Source organism: Dermacentor andersoni, chromosome 1 (genome assembly GCF_023375885.2).
Source record: "Dermacentor andersoni chromosome 1, qqDerAnde1_hic_scaffold, whole genome shotgun sequence".
Taxonomy (NCBI): Eukaryota; Metazoa; Arthropoda; class Arachnida; order Ixodida; family Ixodidae; genus Dermacentor; species Dermacentor andersoni.
Genome location: NC_092814.1, coordinates 57,092,240 through 57,115,677, shown reverse-complemented (window position 1 = coordinate 57,115,677; position 23,438 = coordinate 57,092,240). Strand labels below are relative to the sequence as shown.

Genomic DNA, 23,438 nt, shown 5'->3' with positions numbered 1-23,438 from the left:
AGGAAAGATTTTGTCGCCGTTGCTGACTGAACGCAGCATGTCAAACATGGTATATATAGTGCGTTCAGCTGTGTGGCCGTCTGTATACATTGCACTCAGTAGGGGAATGGAGACATTTAGGGTAAGCTGGGTGTTCAATTTTACCCAAGCTTACGGGTAAGCTTTAGCTGGGGGCCAACTGGATCCGACGCCACTTATTCAAATACGTATAAAACGCAGAAATGCCCTTATGAGACAACCGCTCGACTGATTTGAATGAAATTGGTTGTATTTGAAGAAAGTTAAATTCTAGCGACTGTAGTAAACATAAATTTTATTTAAGGCATGATATCGTTCACAAGAATTTTCGAAAATCGGCAAGTTCAAAAAACAAAAGACAGAAGCACGAAGTTTACAAATCCGTAACTCTTCACCAAAAGCAGATATCGCAGTTATGTAAACTGCGTCCGTTAGAGCATTTAAAGCGGACGAATTTGATAGTGTATGAATTTATAGCTTACGTGAATTTGTTACAACGCTTACGAGGGTTTTTCCAAAGTCCCACTCACAAATTAATGGTATATTTCAGACCGATGTATAAAATACCAATTTTCTCCGCTTTATATGTATTTTAAGTGTTCTTTTAGCACAGTTGTGAGATTGTTTTTCATTACTGAGTTAGAGATGTGCAAACAGTCATAGTTTCAATTCTTGATATTCCGTCATTTCCAACAATATATATTAAAAAAATCGACGGCTTAAATAAAACATGCTTCTTATAGTCACTATATTTTATCTTTTTCTTTTAAATTCAACAAAGCGCATCAATTTAGGTGCCGTAGGTTGCCGAGAAAAACGATTTCCCCGTTCCCATATATTTAGATAGGAGCCCCCGAGCTAAAGCTCCCGCTGAATGTCCGCGGTTAGTTCCTTGCCACCGCTGGAAAGAAATGGCAGAAAACTAGTCGCGTGCACATATGTGCACACTGCTTGAAGGGGGCTAACCACGCGGACGTCTCCATGTGCCTTGCGCTCTTACGGTCACGTAGTTGCAATTTCCAGATCCTCCTCCCTTTTCCCTCCTTCATGGCACTGAATTCGTCCACCATCTACTGAACCAACGGAGGTCACCATTTCAGAAACTTCGCTAAATGTGACAAAGAAAAAACAGTTTACTTCAGATTTATTACAGTAATGTGGTACATTTTTCACAGTCACAGAATAAGTAGCACTATAGCGTGTAAAAAACTGCGGGGGGGGGGCACCCGAAGAAGTGCGGTTTGTCGAAATATTCTTCGGTAAACGATACCGTGCATGCCAACGCTCGAGCGACGGCCCATTCGCGATTCTTCACCGAGAAATACGACGCTTAGAGCGCACGGCCAAAGCAGGCAAGGACTCGGAAGGATTTTCAGCTGCTTCATTTTATCACGGCGCGCCTCAGAATTCTCCGCTCGCACGTGGTTTCACCGATGTTGTTTTGTAATCGCGCCGAGGCCCCAACGTGTGGCCCCGTCCACGATACCCTCCTATGCGCAAACGAAGCGCGCGGCGCTAGACCGCGCTGCCGTGCATTCATTCCGGCTCATCGGGCGTTTTCTCCTCTTCCGAATGACAAAGGATACGCCGAGCGGTTCTGCGCCGACCGAGGAGTCGCCGCCGCCGTCACCCAGCCAGCAGCTGACACCGCGCGGCAGCCCCTGCGACGAGCGGCCGTCCCCGTGGCGCCGAGTGGCCAGCTTCACGGCAGTCGGTCACAGGGCAGGACCCGAGGACGGCACGACTCTGCGTAACGGGTGAGTACAGTGCCGGCCCGGCCACCGACAACCGCGTCAACGTGCAAATTTGCGCTTGTGACATAAGCAGCAACGCCTCCACATAGGCGGCGTTCCACGCGACACACTGTATACTGAGCGCAGACGGTTGGCACCGTGTCTCGCGTGATCTCCGTGTTCTGTTTCATTGCGCAGAATAATTGAGTGTCTTTTCCCTTAGAACGACAGAAAGCTGAGCTAGTTGGTAGGGATTCATTATGCAAAAAAAGAAGTGAGGCGTGCAGACAGGACACAAGAGTAGAGAAGTGGACAACACGAACGCCGACTGTCAACTGAAGGGAGCACTGATGCGAAAAAAGAAAGAAGACACAAAACTCATCTGCGCCTGCTCAAGAATGGTAACACCACGTGTCAGTCGGGTACATGTGCCGGTCTACGTGAGAGATATCTGTTAAGGCACTTAATCTCTTCCTTATGTAAAGTAACCGAAGGCTGACTCACGCACGCACTTCCACCATTATAGATATGCCATGCCTCTACCATAAGACGCGTATCTTCATTCTTATGCCTGTACAATATCGCGCAATATCGCGCAAAATCATGTTTGTTGGCAGTACTCCCCAAGATCTTCGAAGCCGTTGCTAAACTTTCAATCCAAGCATTCCAAAGTAGTAAAAAACGGAATTGCCATGTCGTGCCTTAAGTCTTCCCTCACCAGATCCTGCATGCACAAAATGAGCGCCAGTTTTAATGCGCAGGTCCGGCGCCTATTAGAAGCAGGTTATCCTAGTGTAGCAGTGGCCAGTGTGGCTGAGCGTCTAAAGAAGTCGATTTCGAGACGGACGGACGTGATTACAGAAAGCAGTAATAGCAAAAAAAAAAAAAAAAAAGAGTAGTGGCTATTCCGTATATTCATTCAGTGTCGCACAGGCTTAAAAAAGTTGCAAGTAGATTTGATGTTAATGTTGCTTTCACTGCTCCCAATAAGCTAGGTAAGATATGCGCTGCCGTACAGAGAAAAAAGGAGCGGGTAAAAAGCAAAAAACGAATAGATATTTGTCCAGTGAAGCACAATAAGAACAACAGTTTTACTGACTGTCGTATGGGTGTGGTTTATAAAATTCCCCTTAGCTGTGGCCAGTTCTACGTAGGGCAAACGGGACGGTGTATTAATCAGAGGCTAATGGAACATAAAAGGTCGTTAACCGGTGGATCGCCTTCTAATCTTTCGCTACATTGCCGAGATTGTAACTGCACGCCAGAGTTAGGTGAATGCGCGATATTGTACAGGCATAATAATGAAGATACGCGTCTTATGGTAGAGGCATGGCATATCTATAATGGTGGAAGTGCGTGTGTGAGTCAGCCTTCGATTACTTTACATAAGGAAGAGATTAAGTGCCTTAACAGATATCTCTCACGTAGACCGGCACATGTACCCGACTGACACGTGGTGTTACCATTCCTGAGCATGCGCAGATGAGTTTTGTGTCTTTTTGCTTTTTTCGCCTCAGTGCTCCCTTCAGTTGATAGTCGGCGTTCGTGTTGTCCACTTCTCTACTCGTGTGTCCTGTCTGCACGCCTCACTTCTTTTTTGCATAATGTCTTTTCCCGTGTGAAATAATTTTTGCCCTATGTAAAACGCTTAATGTGAAGTTAACTTTGCGTGACTGCAACCATCGAAAAAAAAATCAATAGAGACGAATTAACAAATCTACGGCCTTCTGATATATTTAGACGGGTTAAAGACTTTCAGACATGGATGTTCTTGTGAACTTAACTTTTTTTAGCAGGTAGTATACGCATAATATTCTGCAGGTTAAGTCACTCGACGTCACTGCCTTGTCTGGGCCGAGGGTTTTTCAACATGCCCGTAATTTGAACCCGCGCAAGTGGTAAATGCAGCAGCGATGACAAGGCTGTGCTATATCACGTTATTTTTTGCGCATGAATTTCAACGGAAACGCCTGCAGAATACTACCGTGTGAGATAAGCTCGGCTTGCTTTCTCTGAAATCGCAGGGACACAATTTTCAGCTCGCAGTCATATTCACACTAAACGTTGACATTTCAGAAAGCACATTGGACTTGTCTGGGCTCTCGGTATCACGACTTTTATGCAAAAGTTAAAAAAAAAAAGAAAGGGGGTGGGGTTACTGAGAGCGCTCATTCTGCAGCTTGTGCATCTTACAAACATCATGAGGTATTTTGCGCAGGAGGCCGTGGTCATTGCGGTTGAAGAAGACTTACAAGAGTGACAAGAAGCACCGAAAGTCGCAGGACGAAAAGTCTTTCTCCACTGAAGGAAACAGCCCGAATGAGGCGAGTATACTCTTTCGTGTGCCTGCAGCTGACGAGATATCTTGCACTCATGTATACTTCACTCATGTGTACGAATGGTCTTTATTTATTATTAAGCGAAGCTTTCTTCACCTCTTCGTCCAATTTGCGGGCGCTGCTGCTGCTGTCTTTCCAATTATGCAACAACTTGAGCACCTGCATACGAGTATATATGTAGAACTGGGCACTTGCCGCTGAGTATGTGTCCGAATAGACAACTTCAGTCTCTGGGTATGCGCAAATTGTGCATGTTCACTGGGTATGTGAATGTTCTTGGCAAATCCTCCAGAACGGGTATGTGCCACTGCTAGGAGCCCGAATAGACGAGCACAACAAGATGCAAGTAGTGAAAAAGCCGGCAACAAAAAATTGAAGGAGTCAGCTACAGAGAAGTGAGAAAGTCGGCATCAAAAACAGCGGAACGTAGAGAAAGCAGTGAAGGGAACACAGAATGGGACCAAAGCGCGCACTGACCGAGTGTGCGTTATGCTATACAGAGAAGGGAAGTCGCCTACAGAAGTGGAGAAGATGGCGACGAAGCAGCCGAGTGTGGAGAAATGAGTTAAGTGAACAACCAATCGATTCTTGGCCAATCCTCCGTAGTGAGTATATAAACCGTAGACTGAGGCAAACCAACCAACCAACCAAGACGGGACCATTGCGTGCCAGGAGCGTTGAGCAACATAGAAGTGAAGAAGGAGAAGTGAAGCGAAGACATTTTGCACGAGCCATGTTTTGAGCCAACAACAACATTTCAGCAAACATCAACGAAACGTTTCCTTCGCTTATAACGTATTCCCACATTGACGTGGTATATCCGCCGATTTTTTTTTTTTTTTTAATTCAGAAGATTTGTCGCGAGGCACATGTAGTAAAAATATGAACAAAAGGGGCATAAATTACGTGGATGCGCAACCCTGTGTGATCCAGGTGCCGCAGAAAAGAGTTTGTACATTTGTGGTCCGTTATCGTACGGGTACAGTCCTCCGGAACATTAGACTTTAGCCTCCCAGAGAATCTTGTGCCTTATGGGGCTCTTGCATTGCCCAGGGGGCGCTGCGAAAAAGGTGCTAAAAAGCGCCCTCTGTCCTAAAATGGGTCGTACCAAGCTCGGTCGTCTGCTTCGGAAAGCACGTTTACAATATGGACCCGCCACTTTCGGTTGTGTTGTATCACGGCCTGCAGCGAATATCGGGCGCCGAAGATTTTTTCAGGAGTGGCACGCTGCGTAAAGGCAAGAAATTATGCAGTGCCGAATACGTGTATGCCGTTCAAGAATTAAGCGGCGAAGTTTTAGCGCGGTGTCAATCGCAAGTGAAGCGAGTCGCGTACGAAGTGGAACTGCAGGTAAGGTTTGCACGCTGCTAGATTCAGGCGCACAAACGCGAGGAAATGCTTGCTATAAATGAATCCACAGCAGCGATAAGCAGACATCATGTGTACGGAACTGCTCGAGCACACGACGGTACGCGCCGCGACAGCAGCGGTCTTTCAGCATGCCGCGATGTACGAACTGCTCGAGCGCACGATCGTACGCGCCGCGACGGCAGCGGTCTTTCGACACGCCGCGAAACGGCGGGTCTCCTGCAATCTTTGTTGACTGCATGCCGCTAAACAAGTAGTTAGGCCTGCGTTGTAGTAGCGGCCATCTGTCCCTTTTAGTAACTGGTAATAACTGATGCAATGCATATGAGCTCGCACGTACGTGCGAATCGCGCAGCGCGAGCTCGTGCGCTGCTCGCTTGATGTAGCTTTTAATGACAACGCTCGAAAATCGATCTGCTGTAATCAATACTATCTTGCTGCGCTGCCTCAACATGCTGGCTTGAGGTCAAGTATGAGCACATTTAACTCTAACCTGTGCTGCTCGTAGTGGGGTAGTGAATCATCACCGATCAACCCGGCCATTTGTGGTCATTTGCACACACCTGGGCACTTCACCACTTCGCACTGGTCGAATTGTTAATTGTTGCTGTGGCCGGGTTTCGAATCGTGAATAACCAGCCATGCCTGCTGCTATGTCGGTCTGCCGTCGGGACTGCAGGTGCAAAAGACCGAATTTTAGAACGCAGATCTATAATCAAGCAAGCTTCAAGACAGGTGAAGCAGTCAGCATGGCGCGAAGTTTCGCTTACCCAGCGCGACGAACTGCAGTTATACAGCGCGCCCGACGCTCCGCTTCGTGAGGCCTCGAAGGGAAACGATAGAATCGGATGTTGGGATTCAGGCCTTCTTGTTCATGGCAGCCCACGACGCAGCAGTATCGACGGTGACACTTTTTTCGATGCTGAGCTAGGTCCCTCCGGATCGGCGTCGCCGATTCCTTCTGCTTCCAGCATTACGTCCCACGACACACGGAGAGTCCGTTTTCGTTAAGCTATAGGCTGCGACCAGCTCGCAGCGTGGTCGATGTGGTCTGTGAGAAGTGACGAGCCTTTTCGCACTCGCAACAGGGCAGAAAAAAGTGCGAATCGGCGCAAAACTCGGCCTGGAAACGTGCTTCGCCACAGCCAGGGCTCAATACGACCCAAGCTGGTACGACCCAAATGTCGTTTCCCGCGCCGCCACCAGGCGCCGCAACTATACCTCAAACTCCAGCGCAAGACGCCCATACCCTGACTACCAGGGCACTACCACAGAAGGCAACGAATGTACGGATGGTCTCGACTATTTGGGTCTCACGTCCTGTGTAAAATCGTGTTCTAGGACGAGGGAAGCGCCTCGTTCTTTGTTCATCTATATGTGTTGAACGCAAATATTTCAGTACGCCGTTTCAATGCTGCACAATGTTGCGCCCGGCGATTTCGGTCTCGTTTGGCAGATTTAGCGTGTTTGGTCTCAGTACAGTCAGACGGACAAGACCGCGTGTCGTGGTATGCCTCTGCGCCCGCGTGACTGAATATTTGCGGCTATCGATACTCGCGGGGAGGTATACCATCATGTACACTCGGCCGGCTGCATATTGCTGCCGCGAAGAGTCGAGTCTGACAGATGTAGCGTTTGTTGATGGCTTCGGCGTCGGACAGATCTCCCGTATGGAAAAGCTAGGGCCTCAAGGGCCAGCACGTGCCAGCATCGATGGCAGCGAGAGCGTAGACTTTCGAAGTGGCTTCATATTCTATCTGCGCTTTCTGCTGTACGTCTCACGAGTTAAGTTCTGCATTCGAGTTTAAAAAAAAAAAAATAGGTCCGCCGCGTGACTGGCAAACAGGCAACGAAGAAATAGTGAGACCAAAATTCTTTGAAATGAAAAAAAAAATGCCAAAAAGTGATAATAATATGAAAAAAGGAGGAGTAAACATTGTGTGTGTTGTATAATGTGTACAGAGAAGCTAAGGTGCGCAATTCGGTTTACAAGTACCGACAGCGAACCATCACTGATACTATTCCTACTCTGCTCCAAAGCGAGCTGGTTCGTTGCAACAGTGTGGCCGCTGTTTGTCTTGCCACAGCCGACGCCGGCGAGCGTGGTAGCGGCAGCACCAGGCAGCCGCGCCGTTCTGCGCTGCCAGCTCGACGTTCCATCCCTCCCGTCGGCGGCCGGGGCGGTGTCGTGGCGGCTGCCGGACGGCAGCTGCGTCCGGGCCCGCGCCCCGGGAGACGGGGCGCCCGTACTCTTCCGCATGGGAGCCTCCGTCGACGAGGGCGAGTCCGCGGCGTCGTGCCGCGAGCAGTCGCTGGCCGACCGCTGCGTAGCGCGGCTGCACGCCGACGGCTCGAGCAGCCTGGAAGTTGCCCAGTGCGAGCCCCTGGACGCCGGCCTGTACGTCTGCGACCGCGTCGTGGACGGCGCCACCCGGCTTGCCGCCTCCACGCGGCTCGTCGTCGCCGCGGGTGCGTAGTGCTTGTGTACCTGTCCCGAGCGAAACGCGCATTTTTAAAAAAATAGAGGCAGTAGAAAACGGAACATGAAAATTCATATCGAAACCGAAAAATCAGAAGAGCGCGTGCCTTGTGTTGTACCCCAAGCTATGAGACGTATATCCTTGTGGCACATTTCAACTTATCTCTGCGAGGTATGACTCTTGACTGGGAAAAATAAAAAAAACGGAATTGGGATCCACTACAGAAACCTTCTAGAACTGGATTCTTGTTTAAATCAATTGTCATGAAAATTTCCGTATTCCAGCTGGGGAAAAAAAAAAAGAACGGAGATATGGCTCTGCGACGGTTCGGACACACCACTCTATATAACGTCGCCACTTGCTTGAAAGTCACGGATTAATGTCCGACTATTTCTAAATGTATCTATCCAATTGTAGGGTTTTCTCACGGGGATAGAAGCACCTACATATTGTTGATCCTTCTGCAAGTTTCCTGAGGTTTCACTGCGCCTTACCACAGAAATCTCAAGGCTACTCGCACCTCCGCGACAGAGCATTCCACAATATGAACTCAAGCGCATAAAAAAAATAATAATAATTAAAAAAAAGCGACATAGACGGCAGCATTCGTTAACCGGAACGGTACCTAATACATTATGGCGACACCTGTTATGGGAGTAAAGGAACTGTCATATTGTATCAGGCAGCTTTTCTTATAAAAGAGTGCTGTCTGCTGCCATCTATTTCGGAGTGTTTTCCAGGCGCCCGAGTTAATTTCATGGTGTGGTATGTTCGTTTTAGTAAATAATCAGGTTGCTGTTACTTTTTAAAACATTCCTCCACCTCCTGAGACTAGCACTAGTTTTTAGACACCAGCCCACAAAGTTGCGGCGCAGTGCAAATTGCCGTTATGCTTGTTTTCCCAGAAAACCTTCTTGAAGCAATGTGGGATAAAACTAATCTAGAACACCAATGTATTTCATAGCACATCTTCTGCCGCGAATGCCGAGGCTACCGAAACTCATGCTAGTTCGCAGGACTCCTACTACGTAGACATACGTTGAGAACACGCTCCTTAATGTAACGAATTAAATGTTATTCGTGAAATTTGTCAAATAATTATTTTATTTGCAATCATCGCCCGAAGTTTGATGTCCGGCGCTTCTGTGTACATCGATGAGCAAGATTGTTACTTTATTTCGAGCGAAACACCTGTCATAAAATGTTTTCTAGTTTCCTTGTAGTTAAATATTTGTTTGTTTGTTTGTTTGTTTATTGTTTGTTTGTTTGTTTATTGTTTGTTTGTTTTTCACGGTCCTTTCTGGCGCAGCCGATAGTGTGGCACCTCCGGGTAGCGTAGTTTCCTTGCTTGCTCCTCAAATAACAGCACCAGACCCCTACAGGTGGTACTGACCATGAAGTTTACAGGAAAACGAGCTTCTTCGTTGCGTTTTGCTAGCATTCTTTCACGCGCGGTCGTCGACTTGCTTATACCGTGCGCGAAGGAAGCCTTGGCGCTGACATCAGTATCGTGAAGGTCTTGACTGCAAGAAAAGGTAGAAGAAAAATAACCTATGCGTGTAATCTTCTCTCTTTCCCTTTCTTTTTTAAAATTCTTTTTAAAATGCCGACTCGTCGTGAAGTACACTGAACAACGATATCGTTGCAAAAAAAAAAAAAAAAAAAAAACATTTGTCGGCAGGCAGGTCTCGTACTCGTGAAATTCTTATCCGCTGCGCATGTCGGTGAGTCAGTCGAGGCCCCGTCAGGCGGCACGGCTCCGCGGAATATTCCTTTGGTGTCTCTGATTTGCTCCATTATTTGTTAAGCCGTGCTAGGTCACCGCTACAAATGGCACCTTTGTTGATATGCTAGCGGTTCTCGCCTCTGACAGAGGAAGAATAGGGAGATGGAGCAACACATGCCTGCCTCTTCCTTGTTATCCAAGTTGGCTTTTAATTATGAAGGAAAAGAGAGAGACAGTTGGGTTTCGCTCTACATATTGCACCCGCAAATCGTCACGTGGTCAGAAAAACTCTCCCTTCAGCAAGGCGAACGACTTTCTTCCAGGCAAGCCGAACGAACCAGGCCGACCGGACTTGTTAAACGCCCAGGGGACCAAGTTGCAATTAAAATGGGAGCCAGCTCAAGCAACTGACGACTGCCCAATGACTGGATATGTGGTTGAAAAAACTATCAAAGGTATGATGTCTCTCCGCTCTGGACGGGGCCCTCTCTCTTTTGTGTTGGTCGCTGTGAAATGAACTTAGCTGCTCTTTCACTCAGGTTTGAATTCTTGGGAGCCCGCCGGGCCAGCGACCACCTTCTGTACGCAGGTAATCCACTGCGATCCAGGCTGTTACACGTTCCGCGTCGTCAGCCATTCGGAGCTTGGAACGAGCAATCCGGGCCCACCTTCTGACGCAATTACGGTCACAGGTGCATGCGCTTATTTTCACCATACAAAAAGCGTATTGAAAAAAAAAAAAAGGCAAGTGTACTAATTGAACTGTCGTCAAATGATTACGGCGCACTAAATACTTGGGCGGCTCCTTATTAGAACATCAACCCCTTGATACACCGTATGTTGGCATTGTGCCCGTCTGAAGATGTCGCGGGAACGCTCAGTGCGAAGCGAGTAGATTGTTCTCTCCTTGACTGCCGATATACTCAGCTCCTAAGCACTGTAGACCTTGTCGTTCTTATCGGTGTTGGAGCAACACGCACGCTTTTGCGGCATCGTCGTTGTGCCGCGGAGTCAAATCGTAACGCAACGATTTAGGTCAATCTGCATTTTGTCCCGAACACCACGTAGTAGGTTATCCCCTTACTTGTACGTGATCACGCGCGACTTTGCCATCTCCGTGGATACGCAGAGCTCCGGAAGCATCCATGGTGCTGATCTGTGCCGAACTTGCCAAATAAAGCAACTATTTCCGAGGAAGTCGAGTCCCCTTGTCGAAACGTTGGCTCCGTGTTGAGGCTTCGCTTGTTCGGTCATTGTTGATCAATTCGTCTGTATCTTCCTTGACCCCATTTGTCCTGCTTGCATGCTTAAACGTGGCAGAAGGAAAGGCATCAAGATACATGGGCATAAACGCTATCGCGCTTAAAACGTTGAAAAATAAAATTTATGACTTGCAGCCAAATACGCACGATCGGTAGCGCTGTGCAAGCAACGGGAATACCATTTGCCTGTACTCCTTGTATGTAAGGTACGCTTGGTGCCCGTTCGCGTGTGCAGTAAACAGTTCGATAAAATTGACGCTCGTGTATATCGACGCAGGTGACACAGCGAAATCCCAGTCAGGTGTGGTCGAATGGAAAAAGAACTTTTCCGGATACGTCGAAGTGAGAGAGTGTGGAAGGCAAGTTTTTATTTTAGTTCTGAGTACTATATGTAATGTTTTGTTCGATCTCTTCAGCGGAAGCCTTTTCTTTATTTGCTAGGCGAAGGAGGTTGGGAATTTTCTGGGGCATCCAACTTAAAATAATGATCTAAAAGTGATCACAGAGTGTTCGCACACGCGTCAGTTACGCCTGTATTTGGGGTCGATTATCCTTAATTAAAGGCGTAAGTTACGGATTACAGTTGGTGAAGTAGTCGATGCCGGCGTGCATAGTTACTTCTGTCGCTGCGGAAGATAATCAGTGCGTAACATCCTTCTGCAGTTCTTTTTTTACAAACTGAATATACCACTAAGACAGCACACGACACTGACGCTGAATGCTTGCTCACTTTTAGTCTCTGTATTATGTTTCCGCACTGTTCTTTCTCTATAGTGAACAAGTTATCAATCCGCCAAACTTGTAAGTCTCCACAATGCGCTCATTACAGCCGCCTCAGTTAATGTTTCGGAGGTTGAGTCAGTGGACGCTCGAGACCGTTTGTTGTACCTGGTCGAATCTACAGTCGAAGCTCGTTCAACAGGTGACGCCTGTGGTGCAGTGGAAGGTTCCCGAAGTTCAAATGAGCGGATTTCAGGATCAATTGGCATCACCTCGCCTTGCCCTTTCTTTGCAGCAATCATCCGCCTTGAAATGATAGGCATTGTATATATCCACCGCGGATGTATACAATGGATTAGTGACTATGGCGTTCCGCTGCTAAGCACAAGATCGCGGTTTGGCATGGCGGCCGCGTTTCGATGGGGGCCAAAATGCAAAAAAAAAAAAAAAAAACGCTTGTGTGCCGTGCGTTGGGTGCAAGAAACCCAGGTGGTCAAAATTAATCCGGAGTCCGCCGCTACGGCGTGCCTCATACTGAGATCGTGGTTTTGGCACGTAAGACACCAGAATTTTTCTTTCTTTAATAAACACTGTTTCGCGGCCTTGCATGCTGTCAGTCTATATGTAGGTCGGCGCGTTATTTCTTGCGTTTTCTGACTGACCCCCATTATTCGTTGGGTTATTAGCTTACAGTTTGTTACCTGCTCTTTCAGGGGACGATTTTCCGTCGTGAAGAAGTGCATCAACAACATAACAGGTGAAAGGGTAAGCACTTTCCTCCTTTTATTACATTTAGAAAAGCCTCTTTTAGCACGTTGTTTCGCGAGCTGGCAGCTTAGGAGACAGTTCATATAGTGCGCATGGGTGTCAGTTTGTAACTTGTAGCTCGGAAGTCAGTGGACTACGAATAGACCAAAAGAAGCAGAATTGCTATATATTGTATAGAAAGTATATAAACTTCACATAGGCAAAATGATAAAAAAGGTGAGGCGTGCAGACCGGACACAATAAAAGGAAAGTGGACAACACGAACGCCGACGTTCGTGTTGTCCACTTCTCTTGTGTCCTGTCTGCACGCCTCACCTTTTTTGCATATAATGAATCTTTATACAACTAGCTGTCGTTCCAAAATGAAAAGTCTGTAAGAAGTCGATGTCTTTTTTAAAATGTATAATAGTAAAGTGTGACGGCACAATATTCTTCGTCTTCTAATCCATTATAACTATCGTCCCCACCAATAAAGAGCTTATGGCCTCGCGCCTTTGCTACAGGCACGCGGCCTCCGCATTCCTGCGACGCGTCGCTTTTCTCCCTACTAACGTGCGAAAACCTGAGCGATGCTGAGCCTACTCCTCGAAGTAAAACATCGGCACAAAGCTGTTAGGCGTTGCTGGAATGCGTTAACATTGTGTAACTGCTGCGGAACACGGTGATGTTGCCCGCAGCTTATCTTCAAGTTGGCAGTTGCTCATAAACCTACAGACAACCCATCAGTGGAGAAACAAAAACTGGAATAGCGCTAATTCGTCGTCTTGTTTGCGTGACCTGCACTTAGTTGCCTTCCTCTGTCCGCAGGTAGCAGCCAAGGTTATCGGCTTCCAGCAGCAGTCACGTGCCACAGTGGAGCACGAGTGCCGTATGTTGGCCAGCCTCCAGCACGACAGCATTGTTGAGCTGCTCGAATGCTACCGCACGCCGAGCAGCCACATCCTAGTGTTCCCATTGTGCGTAAGCTTTGGCGCTTGTATTTTTGGCAATGCATGAGAGCTTTCTCTCGCAAGTATAACGCAAAAGGTCTGTACTCCCTGCTGACATTCGCATTGCACGAGTATAGAGTTATTCTGAAGCTTCGCAGTTCAAAATTAGGAGTCATTCCGCAAGTAAACCATTCAAAAAAGCGTTTGCGAGTGGTGTAAAAAACATACCATTCGTCGTATAAGTCTTCTTCTGCTTCTTATTATTATCAGACGTAAGCAAACCGACCTTGATTCAAGCACTTTGTGGCACGTAGCTTTGGATATTGTGATAAAAGGGTACTCATGATCAGATATATATATATATATATATATATATATATATATATATATATATATAAACGCAAAACGCACAAAGCTAATAAAGTTGGATGGTTGTGGTGTAATGGATAGAGTTGGCGTTACCGCGGTCGCTGTCCACCTATGATGCGGAAGGAATTTCGATTGTGTTCTTGGCGCGTTTCGTGCGGCTTTGTTGTACAACAGTGAAAACGAGAATATCGGGACTTAAAAAAAAGAACTGTAATTTTTTATGCAGTTCAAAGAGAGAGCGAGAGGAGGCTCTTTATTAGAAGGCAATATTTTTGCCAGCAGATATTTTTGCCATGCTACTCCGTGAAAAAAACAAGAAAAAGAAATGGAGAATAAAAATAAATATGAAATGCGTGGCCTGCACTGCTGATCATAATATTTACAGGTGAGGCAATTTGCGAATCCAGGTTTTTCTATATCATAAAGTGAACTTTCCTTGTAGCTTTCAGAGAAGCACAATTTATGATAACTATTCGACCAATAAATCCAAGACCCGCCTCTGTATTGAAGGGGCAAGCATAGGACCTGAGATGCTAGGTAACGTTAGCGGAGCGTGACAAATCATGTCATGCAGGTGCAAGAACATGTGTGGATAATCGTTTCAGCGTTCACGGGAGATGGTTGTCAGCAGAGTTCTACTGCAGAAACTTTCACTACGACGTGCCGGTTTTACTTGACTTTGCTGACGTGCGAAGACATGCGTTTGTACAGATTTGTTTTTCTTTATCGCCGACAACGCGAATTACAAGCGTTGTGGTTTGTATTGGTCTCTTTCAGCATCGAAGGGCTCCGGCTCTTCGATCACGTCTGCGTGCAGTGGAGCTTCTACAGCGAGCACACGGCGTCGCATTACTTGGCTCAGTTGCTCAGCGCTCTTGATTACATTCACCTCTGTGGCATTGCGCACCTTGATGTAAAGGTTAGTGCAAAGCAAAGTGCATATTTTCTCCATTCTCTCCGTGCATTAATTTTCAGCTAATTATCGAGGGCAATAAATAATCGCGGAATTTTAGTTTTCGAGGAGTATGTGATGAGTAGCGTACCACTGGTCATACGTGTCTGTTCTGAAGCCTTACGCTTTTCGCCTTTAATTGCTCCGAGCTGAGCTCATTTCAAGCGACGTTTCATTTCATGGAAGCAACAGAAAAAAGCCACAAAACATCCGAGTAGTTGTCAATGGACTAATTGAAAGAGGTACCACAATTCTACAACACAAAAGTCATCGAAGCTTTTCCTTGTCCACGTAACTTACACTTTGATCCATATATACACGCTCCTCCGTTGGAAATTAACATTGCATACCTTATATTGCCAGTAACCTGCCGGCACCGTGGAACTACCCGTCACCACCTCGTCACATTCAACTCTGCCTTAGCAAGCGACGCCACTTGTCCGAAATGTATTGCATAAAACGCGCAGGGGGGAAAGGATTCCTAATTGTGCGAAAGGCTGTGGCGTTCTTCTGCTGAGGACGAGGTCGCGGCTTCAATTTCCGCTTGCCACAGTCGCATTCTAACGGGCGCGGAACTGAAAAGCGCTCGTGGGCTGGCCTTATTGGTGCACGTTAAAGAAATCCAGATGGTCTAAATTAACCCGAAGGCTTTCTGTTTCGCGCATTTTCTCACCTCCTCTCCCAACCGAAACGGAAGGAATCCTGACGTATAAAAGAGCTATGAAAGATTTTTTTACAAAAAAAAAAAAAAGAAGTGGAGAGCGTGTTTTACCCAGTCTTCATGCAGCGGCGCAGGTATGCTCCGGAGATTTGATCATACCGGGAAGAAATAAAGCCACCTATAGGTTGCGCTGACGCTCCTGAGATGCTATACTATACTATCCTATATGGGACACGACCGACAGACTGGGGTGTTCTCCATCACACACGAGGAGATTTCTGCCACGGGATCCCCAGTGTCGCCCTTTCCCCATTCCCTAAACTCATCTCCCTTTCCCCAGTTAGAGCCGTCATATGCAAAATAAAATGCTTTATTCGTTCGTTTATTTACAGAAAGTTGTAGACGGCGGGCTGAGCTAGCTTACCTTGGGCCTGCTGCACTGCAAAATTCACACAGGATTGAAATGCTGGAGAGAGGGAACAAGTTCGGCCTTGAATACATATAGCGTCAGCTAGAGATGCCTGTACGTTTATGCGAGTCCCGTTTACTGGTCTGTTTTCTCTCCTTTACAGCCAGAGAATCTGCTCGTGGAAGAATGCAGCGACAGGTTGAAGCTGATTGACTTCGGTAACGCTCGTAGAGTGTTCGGAGACGAATGCAAAATGTCCGTAATCGGCACGGCAGAGTTCATGGCGCCCGAGGTGCTCAAAAATTACCCTCTTAGCACCCGCGCCGACCTCTGGTGAGATTCTTACTAATTGGAATTGTGAATGAACGTGTTCTTAACGTCCTTCCATGTTTCGTGCTCTCTGAAATTCACCAGCCTGCATATTTATTCATGGTAGCTATCACCGCAGAAATTCACACCCGGACAAAAAAAAAAGAAAAAAGAACGACTAGAACGTAGATGAGAGCACTGGAAAAACACGAAACTATACTTTAACAATTGTACCAAAGCTTGGAATTTTTTCAGGCGTAATTGTTTCTATTTCCTTTTTCTTTCAATTTTCATTGTGTACACTAAACATTTTCACACCCTGAAAGGTACCGGTTTGCTGGTTTGTTCCATTTCACACCACAGCGAGCTTGAACTGCACCTGCGATTAAAAAAAAAAAAACTCTAGGTTAAAACTGGTTATTAGTCCTGACCACCTGGTGCGCGCATCTAGATGTCTAACACAAAGGTTTGATAGTGATAGCTTTAAGGTTTAGTTCAGGCATTTTTCGTGTCATCCTTCGCAGCTATCATCATGCTTACTTGCCTCAAAGTCGCATACTTTGGCCGGTCATTATACGGGTGTTTTATTTTAATGCTAACAGAAGTTTTCTTAAATCGCCAGTGGCATATAGCGCAAACCTACTCTATAATCTGGGTCACTCGAAGAGGAGCAGAATACTGAGAATAAAACTAATCATGCGAAATTGTATAATTAACAAAAATTTCCTAATCAGTTTTTAAGATTAATGACTTTAGAGCACATTTTGCAATACGCGAATTAAAGCCAGGGATTTCACAAGGCACGTTCAAGGGGAACGTATTTTGTAACTAACACTAGTTTTGAGATAGGCGATGTCAGAACTGCGGTAAGAATGCACTGTTGTTCCACTTAGGTTTTTAACAAAACTGCTTTTTATATACTGTAGAACAAAGGTTATTGGAACACCAATGCATTTCGTGGCAAACTTTTGGAACGTATACCTCGAAAGTGGTGTCGTCCTCAGATTTTATTCCAAATGGATATGTCATTCGAAGTCACTAGCTACAATTCATAAATTGCAACATGTGCTTTAATGTAATTATTTAAATGTTAATTATCACATCTACACTAATTAGTCAAATATTCATTTACATTTTTCTTGGAAATAATATCAGTCTGTGAGAGTAATCTAGCTCAACGTGCTAACGTGCTACAATCTAGCTCAATTGTGCTACAAGCCACTGGTGATTTTTAGAAATCCCGCTGGTGCAAAATGGAAAAAAAAAAAGAACGTGTGTATGTGTGTACGTATCTGGGAAAAAGAAATAGCGAATAAGTGAATTCGAAAATTTAGCCAATTATTCCGTACTTAGTTATATAAGCCCCATTGTTGCATAACCTATCGTTCTTCGCATAGGTTCATTTCGCTCTCTAGAATAGGACAATTTCTGCAGGCTAGGGGGCACCGAGCCCCTTCATAACGTTTGCGGTGCCCCCCACCTCCCGATCCGCTCCTCCCTCCCCCTGACGTTTAAGTTCTGGATATCTGAACGTATCTCGCCTGTGGATGTCTTCAGGACACGCAAGTCGCCATAGCCCCCTTTCGCGGCGATCCCCTGGGCGCCGCGATGTTTGATTACGTGGTGACGCGTCCATTGCTTGCCTCAGCTGCCTCAGCTGCCTCCGTGCTTACACTGGATGTACATGACGCCGGTGCGGCTCAGAAAAGCTTTGTTTCAGCGGACATCGTAGATGGTGACTGGGTGGACGGCACGAAACTTTGGTCACAGCTTCAGAGGACATGTATGCGTTTTTAGGATTACGCCTTGTGCAAACGGCACGCGCAGCGTATACGGTACTTGTACTAGACTCGGCTCTAGAAATGTATTAGAAACTGTCCAAACCTAATTACGCTTACAAAATAAATCAGCATCGATGTGTTTGCTCTTCGTTCATTATTTGGCAAACACTTTGAAGCAATCGCTTGTCATGTTTCTGACTCGGTAAGGTTCCTCGGTGCGGTCACTATCTGATTGAGTGTTTGTCTTCTGCCTAATCGCTCGCGGGTGGGCTCAGTCGCGATAGATTTATTCTTGCTGCGCACAAGGGCTCGGAACGTAGGTGTGCCTAAGTAACGCTTTTGTACAAAAACTAGCTTGCATGCACTAGATCGCGCGAAACTTATTCTCGAACGAAAACAAGCCGTGGGTCGCGGGGTCGAATCACGGCCGCGGCGGCCGCATTTCGATGCGGGTGAAATGCAACTCCCGTGTACCGTGCATTGGTTGCACCTTAAAGAACTTCAGGTGGCAAAAATTAATCCGGAGTCACTCACTACGGCGTGCCTCATAATCAAATTGTGGTTGGGACACGTAAAGCCACACAAGGTAATTTTAATTTTTAACAAATATTAATTGGTGCAAGATCAAACATTGGTGTCAATTTAGTTCACCAAGCGCAAACGATTGTGAATGCAGACAAGTCATCCAGCCGTGCTTTATGAATTTTTCGTGTTGCAAAGCAGAAATTATTTTGACTGATTTTATGGCATCGTGTCTTCCAGTATTGTACTACGTTATACAATTATACAAACCAGCACATAGCTTACTGCTTTCTTAGACAATTTACTGCTTTATATAACCCGTCCTCCATCAACCCCCGCCCTCCCCATTCTGAGGATATACCTGCTGTCCCAACTAAATATCAACAAGAATTAAAAAAAAAAATTACGGAGGGTCTTACGCGCACGGGACCCATGTTGATGAACGTTGTTCATGCTATACACGAGTATTTTTTTTAAATTGTGCACAGTTAATTATCTGATTAGAATAATTAGCTAAATATGAATTCATTTAACCGATACGTTGTCAATGCAATGTTGCGGAGAATATTGAGAATAGGGCGACAACAGTGTTTGCAGCAACCTATAGGTCTTGCGACGAGTGTCTCATTTCAGGAATCGCTAGCCGTTTGTGCGCAGGTGCGAGTGCAAGAGGGGCGAGAGAGAAAATCTGGGGGCTTTTGCTCATTGAATGTCTGACTTTGCCCAGGTACCACGAAGGAGACGTTTCGTTGCTCGTTTTGTACGCGTTTGTCCCTAGGCGTGCCGGCATTGCGGTTTGAGGTCGTGTGTGTCTGTGTTTGTTGGTCGTCCACAAGTACACGGGTGCATTCGCATTTCGCCCACATCGAAATGCGGCCGCCGTGGTCAGGATTCGATCCCGCGATCTCGTGCCCAGGAGCCCAACACCATAGCCACTAAGCAATCATGGCGGGTGCGTTAGAACAAAAGACAGCACAAGACAGGTTGCTTTAGGTAATTTCTCGGCATCCTCTTCAACTTTTGCATTCACAACTTATCGATTAAGTAGCTTAATAAGTGTTCGCTAATTAGCCTAATTACATAATTACTTGTACTCAATGAAAAATACTCATGACTAGCACGAACGTCCATAGAGCGCCGTTCACATAAAGCCCTCCTGGATTTTTTCTTTTTTATTTATTTCTTTTTTTTGCGTAGGACAGTCTGTATACATGTGTATATACCGGGTGTTTCCGCGAATACTTTAGGTACTATTCAAAAATAGCCGTTTTCAAATAAAAGGACGTTCCCTTTGGAGGCATCCTTCGCGCTGCGGCTGTCGCACCGCGCTGGCTGCTCGCTGCTGGGTGGCGTAATCAGAGCGTCGCCTCAAGGGGCGTGGCTTTGCGCTGGCTGTAGCCTCCAAGTTTACCTTTCGCGCGCTCTGATGGCCGAAACTCGACTTGCCACAGTTCTGCGGGTAATCGCATTTTTCCAGATCCAAAAGTTCATATGGCTTGTACGGAGAGCCCGCTTCAATTTACCAAAAAATTGTAATGAGCCGGCTGAAACTCAGTTTCAAAGTTACTTAATGGATGTCTGTTAATCAGCGACTAACCACCCCGTACCACACGTCACCCCGTGGTCGCCACCACTGAAGGCATGCCTCCGAAGGAGCCGCCCTTTTGTTTCAAAGCGGCTATTCTTAAGTATTGCTTAAGATTCCGTAGAAACACCCTGTATACATACAGGCAATTTTTGAAAAATATATAAGCGTTTGCTGAAACACCAGGTATATTAAAGCACCAACACAAATTAGCCGGGAGCTGCTTGCTGAAGCTTCATTTATTTGGTCCTACGTTATATTTGGGACAGGCGGGTCTAATCAAACACAGCGAGTTCTCTGTTCGTTCTCGTGCGTGTTCATTTGGCCGCTTCAAAATAGCAGCTCAAAAGAAATTGCTGCAGCCTTCGATCATAAGCATTGTATTACCGGCTCCGTGCTTATGAAGGGTGCCCAGAAATGATGCAATCAATTACTTCAGTACTTTTCATTCCTTTTCTGTTTGCTCTCTCGGTCGCTCGTGCGTTTGTTCCCTTGCTGACTTTCTTTATTTCTAGCTCATCTTTGCTTGCTTGCTTGCTTCACGAAAACTCGTGCTGAGCAGCGTGATTTGTTGGCTGAACGAAAATCGTTGCTTCGTCATCACCAGCAGGCGGCTAGATACTGACGTACTGCTGAGCTCAGTCGGAGTGTCAGAACACTGCAGATCTGCTTGAAAAGCATTCTGCTTGAATTCGTAGGGCATACTGATATGGTGCTATTGACAGAAAATGCATCCTAAAAGGATTCCGAGTGCATTATGTATTCTCCGGAAAGTGTATCTGTTTTGGCTGAACTTAGCCGAGTTATTATTCTGGTAACCATTAACCGCTGCGCCTTTTACAGGAGCACAGGCGTCCTACTATACGTGTTTTTGGTTGGCCTCTCGCCTTTCCTGGGTGCCACTGAGAATGAAACATGTGCGAACATTGAAGCTGCAGCGTATGCCATCCCTACTTCAGCTTCCGTCTCTGAACATTCACTTGATCTTATATCCAAGCTGCTGGCTGCGAACCCACAGAAGCGTCTCTCTGCCAGTAAAGCTCTAGCACATTGCTGGATAAAGGCAAGTGATCCAGAGCGCAGTTTCTTTCACATATCTTCCTGAACTTCATGGACATTTGCCTTCCTTCCTTTACTGTTATTTTGTGTAGGAGGCACCAAGAACTCAGAACTTAAGCTCTTCTCCTCTGAGAGACTTTGTGAAGCGAAGAGATGAACTGGTAGGCTATAAAGTGAGTACAAAAGGCCTATATATGAAGGCAAATGCATGAATACGCAATTTTTTGTTTTTTGATAGGTGCTGACAACTGGACTGACACCATCATGACAAAGGTTGGATTCAAGGACAGTCATCGACTAGTGTATATATGGGCACCTGCCGCAGAAGATTTTTAATTTTTAAGATGGCCAAGTGGAGAGACACAGTCAAAAAGACTGTGAGGTGGCCGATTCCATTTATATTATGTAAAATAAAGACTGTACTCGAAGAATGTAAAGAAACTTCCAACGCAACATACTATGGCTTGAGTTGCAATTCCATGACCTTGTGCCCGATAACATGACTAGTTGGTGCAATTTATTGCAACCTATCAGCTTTCATGTCTCAAACTGTGCATGTGTAATAAATCATTTTCATCTTTCTTATTTATGGGATTGAGCCACACTCCCCAACGTTTGGAAACTGATCTCCACAACGTTAAATGTTCATAACTGTTGTCGAAATAGCATGTCTCGAACTCCCATGCCTCTTAACCTCCTAACGTAGTTTTAAAAAGTTGCATATATATATATATATATATATATATATATATATATATAATCATATCATAATAAGCCAACAAACAATGACACCAAAGAGGAGATGACTTGTACTTACGAATTGAATTAAAGAAATAATAAATTAATGGGAATGAAAGTGGATGAAAAACACAACTTGCCCTAGGTGGGGAACGATCCCACGTCTTCGCATTACGCATGCGATGCTCTACCAACTGACCTACAGCGGCGCGGTTTTCCCATGCACTTTCTTGGGTATTTATGTTTTACTACTAGAACCAACCCTGGGAGTGTTAGTCAGCGCCACCACTCACAAACCTTGGCGGCGTATGTGGAACAGCCGTAAGGTAGCATGTGTGGGTTTATTGACCAGTTGACTTCACCCAAAAAGATCACGTGCTCGTGTCGCCTGCGGAAGAAAGGAGCACACTTACGAAAAAAGCAAAAGAAAAAGCATATTTACTTGCTAACGTTTCAGCCATGGCATCGGCTTTCGTCAGAGTAAATCGAGATACAAAAATCATGAGCCATTCCACTCTTTGAAGGTGGATGATAAGCGAAGCTGTTTAGCACATGGCATAAAGGTGACACAGAACTTTGAACAATGGTAGGAACACATTTATTGTCTTGATCGGTGGTCATCGCGACGAAAGGTGCGCACACACATTTATTTATATACATTTGCGTGGATGACTATATATATATATATATATATATATATATATATATATATATATATATATATATATATATATATATATATATATATATATATATATATATATATATATATATATGTGTGTGTATATATATGTATATATATATATGTATAGCCTCTGCATTACGAGAGGGATGAGCCATTACATTTTTTGTTTGCGTAGGGGTTATGAACCATTGTTGATGATGATAGTTTTTGTTGACGCAGAACAAAAATGCACTGATGTTTAGCCATAATCAAATAAACAATTTCGGTATAAAAGTGCAGCCGCTTTTATGGGCATCCACACGCGGGCCACATCAAGAATACAAAGTTAAAAAATTAAATTATGGGGTTTTACGTGCCAAAACCACTTTCTGATTATGAGGCACGTCGTAGTGGAGGACTCCGGAAATTTAGACCGCCTGTGGTTCTTCAACGTGCACCTAAATCTAAGTACACGGGTGTTTTCGCATTTCGCCCCCATCGAAATGCGGCCGCCGTGGCCGGCATTCGATCCCGCGACCTCGTGCTCAGCAGCCCAACACCGTAGCCACTGAGCAACCACGGCGGGTAGGATTGCAAGGTGGTGCAAATGCGAGGAAAGATAACAGTGTGAAAGCTTTACGCGTAAATCTAAGTGTGCCTGGACCACACACATGAAAAAAAAAGGAACTGAAGTCACAGGGCAAACTACCACATTCGCCACACATTTAGCGATACTTGCAAATGAAGTAATAGCAACGAGATAGCAAATGCTCCATAACCAGAATTTGTTAGAGTAAGTGCAATAACACGTTGCTGTAAAACAAACAATGCCATAAGCAAGACACAATCATCATATCAATCATCATCATATACAAAGACATATGGTACTTTCCCTGCGCTCTCGTTTATACTAGTCCGTACAGTGCTGAATTAATGAATTAGGAAAGATCCCCGTACTTCTCGATCATGGTGTGATCTGAAAGCTGATTGTAAGATAGTTGCTTTGATATTGTCAAATGTATGACCCGGCCATGTCGAACGTGTTT

At 45.6% G+C, this 23,438-nt stretch overlaps 1 protein-coding gene across 1 annotated transcript; it reads left to right on the top strand.

Annotated features, from left to right (window-relative positions):
* Window positions 1–1,293: 1,293 nt before the first annotated feature.
* Window positions 1,294–21,575, top strand: LOC126545194 (kalirin-like). The gene is made up of 13 exons (XM_055061523.2): window positions 1,294–1,775; window positions 3,970–4,075; window positions 7,546–7,927; window positions 9,988–10,119; window positions 10,204–10,356; window positions 11,204–11,285; window positions 12,360–12,411; window positions 13,222–13,370; window positions 14,490–14,631; window positions 15,898–16,067; window positions 20,775–20,994; window positions 21,083–21,163; window positions 21,229–21,575. The coding sequence occupies exons 1-13, from the start codon at window positions 1,294–1,296 to the stop codon at window positions 21,256–21,258; spliced, it is 2,181 nt and encodes a 726-aa protein (XP_054917498.2). The 3' UTR covers window positions 21,259–21,575.
* Window positions 21,576–23,438: the final 1,863 nt, after the last annotated feature.